This window comes from Hemiscyllium ocellatum, chromosome 28 (genome assembly GCF_020745735.1).
Source record: "Hemiscyllium ocellatum isolate sHemOce1 chromosome 28, sHemOce1.pat.X.cur, whole genome shotgun sequence".
Taxonomy (NCBI): domain Eukaryota; kingdom Metazoa; phylum Chordata; class Chondrichthyes; order Orectolobiformes; family Hemiscylliidae; genus Hemiscyllium; species Hemiscyllium ocellatum.
This window is the reverse complement of record NC_083428.1, coordinates 31,295,091-31,308,864: the sequence shown is the minus strand read 5'-3', so window position 1 is coordinate 31,308,864 and position 13,774 is coordinate 31,295,091. Positions and strand designations below refer to the sequence as shown.

The 13,774-nt window shown below is 40.7% G+C and overlaps 1 protein-coding gene across 2 annotated transcripts in view; it reads right to left on the bottom strand.

Moving 5' to 3' along the window:
• Window positions 1-7,615, bottom strand: part of wdr18 (WD repeat domain 18) — a 189,925-nt gene extending 182,310 nt beyond the window's left edge. The window contains exon 1 of one of the 2 annotated variants that reach the window (XM_060846040.1): window positions 7,335-7,615. In XM_060846040.1, the coding sequence (XP_060702023.1) occupies window positions 7,335-7,601 (267 nt within the window). In that variant the 5' untranslated portion in view covers window positions 7,602-7,615. The remainder of the gene's footprint in view (window positions 1-7,334) is intronic. The other variant, XM_060846041.1, reaches the window with a different exon arrangement.
• Window positions 7,616-13,774: the final 6,159 nt, after the last annotated feature.

Here is a 13,774-nt window from a genome sequence, read left to right as displayed (position 1 = left end):
AAAGTATTCTGCCTGGAAGTCAGTGTTGAGGGCTCTGTTCTTGGGCCTCTGCTCTTTGTAGTTTTTATAAATGACTTGGATGAGGTGGTTGAGGGGTGGGTTAGTAAATTTGCAGATGACAAAGGTTGGAGGTGTCGTCAATAGTATCGAGGGCTATTGCAGGCTGCAGCGCAACATAGACAGGATGCAGAGCTGGGCTGAGAAATGGCAGACGGAGTTCAACCTGGATAAATGCGAAGTGATGCATTTTGGAAGGTCGAACTAGAATGCTGAATATAGGATTAAAGACAGGATTCTTGGCAGTGTGGAGGAACAGAGGGATCCTGGTGTGCAAGTACATAGATCCCTCAAAAGTTGCCACCCAAGTGGATAGGGTTGTTAAGAAAGCATATGGTGTTTTGGCTTTCATCAACAGGGGGAATCGAGTTTAAGAGCCGCGATGTTTTGCTACAGCTCTGCAAGTCCCTGGTGAGACCACACTTGAAATATTGTGTCCAGTTCTGGTTGCCCTACTATAGGAAAAGATACAAAGGCTTTGGAGAGGGTGCAAAGAAGGTTTACCAGGATGCTGCCTGGACTGGAGGGCCTGCCTCATGAAGAAAGGCTGAATAAGGTCGGACTTTTCTCTCTGGAGAGAAGGAGGAAGAGAGGAGACCTGACCGAGGTATACAAGATAATGAATGGAATAGATAGAATCAATAACCAGAGACTTTTCCCCAGGGCCAGATTGACTGGTACGAGGAGACAGTTTGAAGATATTAGGAGGAAGGTATAAAGGAGACATTGGAGATGAGTTCTTTACACAGAGTTGAGAATGAGTGGAATGCATTGCTAGCTGTGGTGGTGGAAGCAGAGTCACTGGGGACATTTAAGCAACTGCTGGACATGCACATGGATAGCAGTGAACCGAGGGGTGTGTAAACTAACTCATTTTATTTTAGATTAGGATTAAACCTCGGCACAACATCATTGGCCAAAGTGCCTGTTCTGTGCTGTTCTTTTCTATGTTCTTTGATCTAAGACCCTCGCTCCAGTCATTGGCATCTGTTTGACTACATTATTGCCCAAATAAGGATATTTGCATCATCCACTTCATGACAGGAGCTGACAACAGCTAGATCAACCATAGAACAGATTAGGCAACCTCCATATATTAGGCCCAATAACAGCAGCGATAGCGAAGCACTGCTGCAGGACATTTCATGTCAAAGGTCTGAACAACTCTGCAAATAAAGCCCTACATAATCAGTGCCTCACAGCCAAACTTGCAACAATCAATGATAGGAGTCAAAATGTCCATAGCACCTGGTCAATATTGAAAATCATCATAAAGTGTGCTTGTGAGGAGTCTTCATGTTGCTCTCAGGAAACATCAAGACTGATTTAACAAGAACCACTATTAGATCCAGTAGCAACTTAACAGAAGCACAAAATGTTCCTGAATTGAAAATACCACCAATATTCAAGGGAGATAAAATAATCTTTAACAACAAACAATAAGGTCCAATGAAACCTATGACCTAGCGAACAGACAGGTAGAAACACAAGAAATATAACAACTCATTGATAGCCACGATACGTGTGGATTCTTCATTACAAATGAAAAACATCTTCCACCTAAGGATCCATCCCACTGAAGTGTAGAAACAGAGTGGACTCGTCATGCACAGAGACAGTGAGTACTCAGTGGAAGAAGCATTTTGAGAATCTCCTCAGCTGATGTAATGTTAAAAGATTAAATTGTACTCTCTCTGGACATTAATGTAATATCAAAGGGTTAAAATGCACTTTGGGTGGGGACGAAAGCCATGAAAGAATGCGGATGACTATCCATTGTCATTTATACATTTCTTCCCTGCTATTGTCAAGTTAAACTATCAATTCAATCTCTTCCATTCAGTAATGCTTTCTGGCCAGAGGTATCACACACTTTCATTGTCTTGGAGAAATCACTGAGTCAGGAAATCATCTGCATAACGATTCCCCAGGATTAGGGCATTATCTCAGAGGATGATCTCATGCTGCTATTATACTTGGGGTAGCATGTGACTGAGTAACAGGGGATTGGTTTGAGTGGCATGTGATTGGGAGGTGGTGGGCAGTGGCCAGAGCATCTAATTGCATGGCCAACAGACCTGTACAAATGTGATATGTTTTCTTTGTTGAGTGCCTCACTTTGACCTGACTTCACATGCAGTGAAGGGGGTCGCCACGCTTGTACTGTACTTAATAAATTTGGTTGCTTGTTCATAGAAGTTGGTGTGTTGCAGTTGCATCAACTATGTAAGAACCTCAGGAAAAAAAAATCTAACAGACTCCGTCTTTGACATGACTATCCTCAACCACATTGTGCTCCCCATCATTTTATTATAACCTCAGCATGACACGAGATGAAAAAGACCATCCAATAGTGGAGAATCAATAAGGCCTTCAATACAGATGAATCTCTGAAGTACGAAAAACACATTGCAGCCACACAGCTGTACACACAACCTCACCTTGAAGAAAAAAAAGCATTTGTGACCAGTTTCAAGAAAGGAGGTAAAACCAATTACAGTGACTACAAAGGGATCTGCCCTTTGTCCATCACAGGGAAAGTCATGACAAAATCCTCGACAATCACCTCCTCCCAGTTTCAGAAAAATTCTTACTAAAGTCATAAGGTACATTCTGTCCACTAAGTGGCAATGGACTGAATCTTCACAGAAAACAAGCCCAAGAAGAAGTGCAGAGGGCAGCAGCAATCTTTATACATGGCTTTTCTCAGAAAAGGCTTTTGAATGTGTCAACCAAGCATGAAGCACTCTCCAAACATTTGTCTACCAGAGAAATTTACTGCCAAGCTATAAAATAGCATGAAAGCTGCGACCTTTACAACTAGGTTCACCACAAAACAATGCAACCTGGGGTCAAGCAGGATTGTGTCATTGCACCAATGCTCTTCTCCATCTTCCTTGTCATAGCCCATCCTAAATCCATGAAGCTTCCTATAGGTGTGAAGCTAAATCTACTGATTAACATCCCTCAAGTACAGAGCCAAGGCAACCTCCACCACTCATCAAGCTGTAGTATACAGACTATTCTTCCATGAGCGTACACTTGTGAGCCAAGCTCCAAACTATCAATACATTCACAGAGGCATGCAAGAATGAGCCTTACAAGTGAAAAGGTCCTCTATCAGCTTGCATCCATTGCACAATACTGTCCAACAGATGCTTCAATAACACTGTCTAAGGCCAATTCCCTCTGGGGAATTAGTAGTTTTAGTTAGTATTCAATAGCTACACTGAGTTGACCACATTGTCCACAAGTCTGACACATTGCTACTAAAGAGCTTGAAGAAAAGCCACCAAGAAAAAAAAATGCAATATCTCCATTGACTCATGGATATCTCTAGCCCAAGACCACCCAAAGCAGACAGACAATCATTGAGTATTGCCAACAGGACTCAGTGGTAACCCAGCACAAACAGAATGAGCATGCAAAAATCTGTGCATTCCACCCACCACATCAGCAAGTGCCACTACCCAACCCATGGCAAAGCTTGCAGATTGGTGGACTATTTATCCACTTCAGGACCTATAATATCCAAGCAGAAGAAAGTTATCCTCAAACCTTAGGAATTGTCCAAAACGTAGTTGTACTAGGAAATTGTAAGGAAAATGCCAGGAACTACAACTAAGGATACATCAACAGGGAACATTAAAAACAATATGTTTGGCCACAGTCAACATTAAATCTCAGTGGGTTTCTTTTGAGGTTGTCAAATAAACTAATAATGGTTAAAAAATTTAGATTAAAAAAGGTAGTAACAATTTTATAGTCTCTGGGATCGATGGTGGCGGGGGGGGGGGGGGAAATAATAGTATAAATCAAGGATTCAATAATAGTCAAAAAACAGCATATGCAAATAAGGATCACTCTCAGTTTGGCAGACTAAGTGAGATACAAGGATCTGTGCTTGTGCCTTAGCTAATTACTATCTACCAAAAAAGACAAATTAGGAAGTCATGTGAATGTATCCAAGTTTGATGAGAAAATTAGATGGGAAACTAAGCTACAAAAAGGCTGCAAAAAGATCTAAATTAGGTAAATGAATTGGCAACAGCATGGCAGGCTGAACATAAGACTTTTTTTAGATTACTTAGTATGGAAACAGGCCCTTAGGCCCAACAAGTCCACACTGACCCGCCAAAGCGCAACCAACCCAGACTCATTCCCCTACACAACACTACAGGAAATTTAGCATGGCCAATTCACCTAACTTGTACATTTTTAAGACTGTGGGAGGAAACCCACACAGACACGGGGAGAATGTGCAAACTCCACACAGTCAGTTGCCTGAGGCGGGAATTGAACCCAGGTCTCTGGTGCTGTGAGGCAGCAGTGCTAACCACTGTGCCGCCTGGGGAGAATGTGCAAACTCCACACAGTCACCATCAGTCTTTGGAGTCTGGAAACGTAATAGGTCGTATTGTTGAAATTTTAGATTCTGAGCGTCTGACAGGTTTGATGCTCAGAAGCTGAAACCACTGGCTGGAGAGTCTAGGACATAGGAGTATCATAGTGAGAGTGTAGGGATAAACCAATAAGGGCAGATATAAAGAAAAATACATCTTTGTAATTGTCAATCCCACACAGCTGTGAGTTCTCAGTCTTTGGGTATATGCAAGACAGATCGACAGCAAGGGAATCAAGTGATTTTGGGATAATGTGAAAAGATGTAAATGTGATAAAAGATCATACACTGCTTACCTTGCAGGGTATCATGTAAGAGACCACATTTTCATTTTTTTGAGATTGTTACTTGAAATGCAAGTTGAACTACAACAATTGCAATACCAGGAAAGTTTTAGTGGCGGTGTGGAGTTGCCAGTGTTGGACTGGGCTGGACAAAGTCAGAAGTCACACGACACCAGGTTCCTATCGAACAGGTTTATTTGAAATCACAAGCTTCTGGAGCGCTGGTCCTTCATCAGAAAAATCAAGCATTGCATATTGCTGAGCTGTGCATTATGAACTCTTTGCATAATTAAGAGGGGGAATGAGACTGAGTGGCACCAAGAACTTTTCAACTTCAGTTTTTGCCTGTCAACAATCTTCTGATTGTTTGAGTTGCAGTGTGTTAAAAAGCTAGAAGTGCCAACAGCATCAGTGAAAAAAATATTCACAGTCCGCAGTCTGAAAGCATCCATTGAGATTCAGAATCCCTACAGTGCAGGAGGCCATTTGGCCCATTGAGCTTCTGAAAAGCATCCTACTTCGACCCAACCCGAGCACCCCCTCAACGATCCCCAAAACCCCACAAATACCATGGCGAACCTGCCTAACCTGCAAATCCATAGACACTACAGACAATTTAGCATGGCCAATCCATGTAGCCTGCACATAGGGATGTACAGAATGGAAACAGACCCTTCCGTCCAATTTGTCCATCTCGACTAGATGTTCTATATAAATCCAGTCCCATTTGCCAGCATCTGGCCCATATCCCTGTAAACCCTTCCTATTCATAAACCATCCAAATGCCTCTTAAAATGTTGCAATTGTACCAGCCTCCACCACTTCCTCGGTTAGCTCATTCCGTATGCACACCACCATCTGCATGAAAAAGTTGCCGCTTAGGTACCTTTTAAATCTTTCCCCTCTCACCTTCAAACTATATCCTCTACTTTTGGACTCCCCCTCCCCAGGGAAAAGACCTTCCCTATTTACCCTATCCATGCCCTTCATGATTTTATAAACTTCTATAAAAAGGTCACCCTTCAGCCTCCAACCCTCCAGGGAAAGTAGCATCAGCATATTCAGCCTTCTCCCTATATCTCAGATCCTCAAACCCTGGCAATATACTTTTAAATCTTTTCAAGTTTCACAACACCTGAACTGAATGCAGTATTTCAAAAGTGGCCTAACCAATGTCCTGTACAGCCAAAACATGACCTCCCAACTTGAATACTCAATGCACTGACCAATCAAGGAAAGCATACCAAATGCCTTCTTCACTATTCTATTTATCTGCCACTTCACTTTCAAGGAACTGTGAACCTGCACTCCAAGGTCTCTTTAGTCAGCAACACTCCTCAGGACCTTACTATTAACTGTACAAGCCCTGCCCTGACTTGACCTCTATAAGGTCACCCCTCAGTTTCCAATGCTCCAGGGAAAATAGTCCCCAACCTATTCAGCCTCTCCCTTTCACTCAAACACCCTTGATATTTTGAGACAGTTGATGGAACATTGGAGAACATTTATCAGTGCACTCTTCCTGGTTAGGTTGTGATAACAGACTTAATATGACCAGAAAGCACAGGAACGGAAGTGGGTCATTCAGCCCATTGAGTCTGCTCCACCAACAAAACAACTGATCTGACAATCCTCAACTCCACTTTGCTGACTTTTCCCTATAACCTTTGATTCCTTTACTGATTTAAAAGGCTCTCTCAGCCTGCAACATACTTAAATGATTCAATTTCAACAGCCCTGTTGTAAAGAATTCCACATATTCACGAACTACAGAAGAAATTCCTCCTCTTCTGGATGGTTAAAGTTTATGCCCGCTTGCTGATCCTGGGGATCTACTAACATACACCTGTGCAGGGGGAGAAGAAGTTGCCTGAAATGCATGACCCCTTATTCTGAGATTACGTCCTCTAATCCCAGAGGAAATAAACTTTCACATCTAACCCGTGAAATCTTCTCAGAATCTTCTATATTTCAATTAGGTCACCTTTTCTTCCCAATAAGTATAGGCCCACTCTACTCAACCTCTCATTGGAACCAAAGAAGGTTCACCAATGCCAGCATATCTTTCCTCAGAAAAGGGGCCGAATACTCTTTATAATATTACAGCTGTGATCTGATTAGTTGCTTTATATAGTTTTAGCAAAACCTCTCTATTCCCTTTGAAATTAACACCAACAGTCCATTTGCCTTCCCTGAATTTCGGTGCTAGTTTTTCGTGAATCGTGGCTGAGGGCTCGCAAATCTTTCTGCAGTTTTTAAAAAAAAAATTCAGCTCCTTTATTCTTCCCGCCAAAAATCATAATCTCATATCTCCCCACATTATATTCCATCTATTAAGTTTCGGCCCACTCACGACCAATCCATACCCCTCTGCAGACTCTAAAGCAAGGCTTGCTCCTGCTTCCAATTTTTAAATACTTTAAAGGTAATTTTACAAAGCAGCACATGCATTTAGTGTCAAATGGATTCTGGATGGTTAAAGTTCATGCCCGCTCCGATCCTGGGAATCTACTAACATGTACCTGCGCGGGGGGAGTAGAAATTGTGTGAATCTCTAGCGGGGAAAGACCTCCTTCCTATCAGTCACTCACCTTCCTCTGCAGTTCCCACACGCTGATGTAGTTCTTGCCGAGCTGCGCTCCCAGGAGATACTCGCCAGCGAGGGTGCACAGGCCTCGGGCCGACGTATTGCCTCCGCGGTAGCTGGTAAGCGAAGTCCCCGAACGCGGCTCCCAGACGTTGCAGTTCCATAGAGAACCTCCGGCATCACAACTCAACACCACCTCGAGCACCGACGCCGCCATCTTACGAGCTTCCCACAATTCCTCCAGGCAAGAGCGAGGTCGAGATGTCACCATGGCAACGACTGAGCTGGGTTTGCAAATTAGAATCAGTCTGACCCAACACACTTCAATTTGAACCACAAAGCTTTTTTTTAAAAAAAATGTACATACAGAAACCGAAGAACAAAATAGTCTGCACAAAAATGATTGAGACATTAGAACGCAAAATGGCACTTGAGAGCAGGATATAATCAATCAGAATTGGTTTTATGAACAGTAACTTTTGCAAAGGTGAGATCGAAAACACGGACGAATTTAAAAGTTTTAATGGCAAAGATGGTTTTGGAATATTACGTCAAATGCACTCCGAACCAGAATCATTACGGTTCAGAAGCAGGCCATTCAGTCCATCCAAATGAGCATTATGATATTATCCTTTCCCTATAAATTATTTCTATTAAATAATCATCTAATGCGTCCTTGAACGCCTCTATTGAACTCACTTCCACCACATTACCATACGATATATTTCACATGCAACATATTTGTTAAGTCAAAATGGTTCTTCTCATTCTTTTGAAAACCACTTTAAACCAATGTCCTCTAATTTCTGATTCCTTTAGAAGCAAGATCAACATCTGTCTGTCTATTCTTTTTAGACCTTTCATGGTTTTGAAAACATTAGTCAAATCTTCACTTAGCCTTCTCCAAGGAAAACAGTCCCCATGTTTTTAATATTTCCTCATTATCCCTAAATCATTCTAATGAACACTTGCATTCAAGGCATGTGAAATGGCAATTTCACTGGGCTAGTAATCAAAAACCCAAGCTAAGGTTCTGAGGAAAAGGATTCAAATCCCAACATGGCAGATAGATTTTTGAATTAAATAAAAACTAGTCTTTCTTGTTAAAAACCCATCTGCTTCACTAATGCCTTTTGGGGAAGGAATTCTACCATCCTTACCTGGCCTACATGTGAACCCAGACAAGAGGGTAAAGTTGCCATAATCCTACAGACAATAAGGTAAATGACCGATTCCTGTACTGAACATTTTCAGTTATTCTACAAGACTACAGGGCTACTGTCTCATTAGGGAGAGGTGATTGATGGACAAATACTGAGAAGATGTAGAATTAGAAGTTCCACTGGTAGGAGAGACTTGGACCAGAGGCACAGCTTGAGTGTGAAAGCACAAGCCTTTAGAACTGAGATGAGGAGGAATTTCTTCAGGCAGAGAGTGGTGAATCTATGGAAGACTGTGGAGACCAGGTTATTCAGGATATTTTTCAAAACAGTGACAGATATATTTTTGATTAATAAGGGATCAAGGGTTATGGGGGAGAAGGCAAGAGAATGGAATTGAGAAATATATCAGCCATGATTGAATGCCAAAACAGACTCAATGGCCCAATTCTGCTCCTATATCTTATGATTTCACTATGCCTTAGCGTAGGGGAAAGGTTTAGAAAGTCAGTTCTTTGTAGGAACCGCAGCTTGTGCAGAAATTGGATCCACACTGTTGGCATCGCTCTGCATTACAGCCATCCAGTTAACTGAGCTAACTGAACCCTTTATACCTGCAGCAGAATGATTGATTCTTAACTGTGATTTGGGCAATAAATGCTGTGACACCCCATATCCAATGAACAAATCAAAAAAAATGCATTGGAGAGACTTTTTTTGTCCTAGATGATGATTCTATATCTATGACATCAATAATTTTTTTTAAAACTATGACTAAGTATTTTACAACTAGAAAACAAAATATAATTTTCAGTACTTAATTCTTGGCAATCAACCCTTGTTTGACTATTTGTTTCTGCCATTTGGTAATTGTGGTTATAGAGATGTACAGCACTGAAACAGACCCTTCGATCCAACTCATCCATGCCAACCAGATATCTTAAATTAATGTAGTCTCATTTGCCAGCACTTGGCCCATATCCCTCCAAACCCTTTTTATTCATATACCCATCCAGATGCCCTCAAAATGTCACAATTGTACAAGCCTCCACCACAACCTCAGGCAGTTCATTCCATATATGCACCACCCTGTCCGTGAAAAATTTGCCCCTTAGGTCATTTCTAAATCTTTTCCCTCTCACCCTAAACCTAAGCTGTATAATCCTGGACTCCCCCACCCCAGGAAAAACACTTTGTCTATTTATCCTATCCATTCCCCTCATGATTTTATAAACCTCTAAGGTCACCCCTCAGCCTCCGACACTCTAGGAAAAACAGCCCAACCTATTCAGCCTCTCTTGTTAGCTCAAACCCTCCAACTCTGGCAACATCCTAATAAATTTTTTCTGAACCCCATCAAGTTCACAACATTCTTCCAATAGAAGACCAGAATTGCACGCAATATTCCAAAAGTGGCCTCATCAATGTCCTCTACAGCCACAACATAACCTCCCAATTCCTAGTCAATGCTCTGACCATTAAAGGAAAGTATACCAAACACCTTCTTCACTATTCTACTTACCGGTGACTCCACTTTCAAGGAGCTACAAATCTGCACTCCAACGTGTTTTTGTTCAGCAGGACCTTACCATTAGGCGTATAATCAACCAGGAGAATGTGAGGATTGCAGATGCTGGAGATCAGAATTGAAAAATGTGGTGCTGGAAAAGCACAGCCGATGAGGCAGCATCTGAGGAGCAGGAGAGTTGACATTTCAAGCATGAACCCAGTCCTGCCCTGATTTGCCTTTCCGAAATGCAACACCTCACATTTATCTAAATTAAACTCCACCTGCCACTCGTTGGCCACTTGGCCATTTGATCAAGATTTTATAGAATTGTTACATTGCAGAAAGAGGCTATTCAGCCCATTGTGTCTGCACTAGGGCATTCTAACTTAGTAACAATCTCCTGCCTTTTCCATCCAACCTGAATATTGTTTCTATTTAAGTAATTGTCTGATGCCCTCTTAGGATAAGCTCCAATGCATATTCATGAACTTGCATCAGCAATGCAAATGATAGCTATCAAAAGAAACTATTTAGGTTGCAACACTGAAAACATTAGTTCAATTTGACATATAGTTGCACTTTACCAACTCAATTGCCAATAATTAATTAACAAGCAATTCTTCAGTACGAGCCTCAATAAGTATTTGACTCTGGAAGGTATCACATGCATAAATTGAATCCTGTCATTGTTAAACATTCATACACATTCACTTCCAGCAGGATTCATAGAACTGTTCCATCTTTACAGTACTTTGTGTGGCTTCAGTTCACTGTTAATTCTGACTCTCCAAGTCAACAACCTCCTGAGAAAAGTACAAAAGAAACAGGATAATTTAGGGAAAAAAATCCATTCTGATCCCCTGAAGGCATTCAATCAAACACCACAAGACGATGGTGACGACTTCTACATTTTCCTGTTTACCCATATACTATTGATTACTTAAGATGGTCATCACAAGCCGTAGCGCTCTCACTGTCATCCTGACAAAGATGCAAAAGAATCCAAACAAAAGACAAATCTTGAGCCTTAATTTGAACTCCAATGGTGGAGGAAGGAACGGTGTTATACAGAATGTAGAAAATGTAAATATGATGTCTTTTGGCAAGTTGGATTCCATGTCGACCTGGGAATTGTACATTAACCAATTGACTGACCACTAGGGGTCCTCAACAGTAAGTCTGTCTAATGTTCTTGTTTGACACTTGCTGTAAACTTATTTATAATCTCTGGAAGGATTTTGTTTTTTTTAATTATTAGTTTATAATGACACCCTTTCAGAATTCCTGATGGACTTAATGGTCGTAACTCTCACCAGATACTCTAATTGATTTCTTTGTAAATCATGCTGCTATTTTTACAGAAGCTTTGCAATGCTATATTTCTCTGGAAAGCTCACAATCCAGATGCTGTCACACAGTGCTTCAGTTGAAGTTTAATTGTACAGTAGTTAAATTAACCCCATCTGACCTTTTTTACTTCATAATCTTCCTAGTTTCCATCTTTGAATGATGTGCTTAAGCTGTAAACATAACCTCCATCTGACAGTCTGTTTAACATATCATCAATAATCGGTCACCATAATTTTCTTTTAGTAGTAATTAAACAATTGTTGTTGATCAGAGTACATTTATATAACACATACGATTATTTGATGGCTATTCTAAAATATTAGATATATTTTATCAAAAAAATGCAACTGTTATACACCAACCTAGGGATTCATTTCAGAGACTATTAAGATATGACTGAATTTAGTCAGTAAATTTTACAAAGGTTCAGTGACTACAAAGAAGCTCAAGCCACAAAGACTGAAAACTGTTTAACCATTTCGTGACATGAAAAAAGCTTCCAACAAAAATACACGGCTAGTATTAAAGAACTAAAGAAGTAAACGTCAGTATAATAACAAGTTTGTAGACATTAGAGAGCAAAAGATCAAGTAGCATTTTGGCCCGCTTGATTTCACAGGTCTTAGCATTGCAAACAAAATCAACATTTTAATCAATCTGTTTTTCTCAAAAGGACATTTTTTGCACTAATCTCACCTTCTCTGTTTCTAAGGTCATGAGTCACCCACTATTAACCTTTGAATACTATATTACAATGGACTCGGACCTATGCATCTGAGGAATGAAGGTAGACCAGTATTTTAAAAGGTTCCACCCCTCCGTAACCAAGTACAGGTAATTGCTCAAAGGTAGACAGCTGAATGTTTACAGCTATTTCCTATCCCATTAATAAGTTTTGGGTGAAGCTGTACATTGCACAGAATGTTCTCCAAGGCCAATCAGTTTTGAATAAAAAAAAGCACACCATGCTACATTTTGTTTCCTTTATAAAGCAATGCTTGCTCCAAATTTCACTCTTGTTTTTCAAGATTTCCTCTATTTGCAGTTACATATCATTCCCGATGTAAGTAAATACCTGAACTGATTAAATTTAAACTATTTTCTTATCCTTCCCCAATTGCTTAGTTTATCTATAAGAAAACTCAGTCTGATAATGAAGGGAAGGCACAAGATGCTCCTCACCTGTATAATATTAGAAGGACGTTTTAAGGTGGTCACACACCTCCTGGATGGGGGTTGGGCAAAGGATAAGGGTGGGATATGGCAGGAGAGGACATTCCTGCTGTGTCACTTTTCCAGCTATGCATACTGTTAACTATTTATGTGGACATAGAACATTTGACCATATGCTCTGCAATCAGTAGTCTGCTGATGCTTCTGCGACTGACTTTTATGATTGTTGTTCTCGAAGTGGCTGTGGTGGGGAAGAGACTGTTATCCACCTCCTTTTGGAATATGCCTTTGTAAACAAAGTCTGGAGAGAGATTTTTGTTGAGTTTTATTCCAAGCGGCTCCATGAGGCAGGACTATAATTCTTCGGTTCTTTCCAGGGATGAAAACCAAGAAAACATCACTGCCCATGCACGACCATCAATTTAGAAACTTTTTCAGTCTATTCAAAACTTGATGGTCTTCCAGTGCAAGGATTTGTGTTGCCTACTGGCATATTCCAAGGGCTAGGCCTATACTGAAAGTTGCATGAAAGCTTGGGGCAAATGCACAGAGGCACAATGGGAAAATGTCATTGTGTAACGCTTTTTGTGTAACAAGAAGCTGAAAAACTATAGAATCCTTCATGCTATGTTCTTCACCAAGAACATACATTGTAAACCAAGAATATTGAAAATATATTGAGGCATCTTAGAGTAAAACACCTCATAGCCCTCTTGTGGCACATTTGATTGTGTCTCTATCCCTGGTGCGGGAAGCCTACTCCAGAGGTGTGTAATAACATCTCTGAACAAGTTGATTAGAAAAAAAAAGGTTAGTTTTTTAAAAACATGGTGTGTAGAGACTTTTATATTTATTGCAATTTCTGTAAATTCCATTTTGAAATGTTTTTGCTGTTGGAGATTCTATCTGATATAGAATGCACTTTGTAAATATTTTGTAAATGTTAAGTGTAAAACAAGTGTGCTATTTTGGAAAGTGTAGGGGGTGATGGATTCTCAGGGGAACGTAGCATAAACAGCCAAGTTTCTGGTATTGAGACTAGCTCTAATGCAATGAGGGGTACGTCGGGTTCCAAGAGATCGATTGTGTTCAGGGACTCTCTAGTCCAAGGTACAGACAGATGTTTCTGTGGTCAGCAGCAAAAAATCAGAATGGTGTGTTGCTTCTCTGGTGCCAGGATCAAGGATGTCTCAGAGAGGGTGCACAATGTTCTCAAGGGGGAAGAGGGACCAGCAGGAAGTCATTGTACAT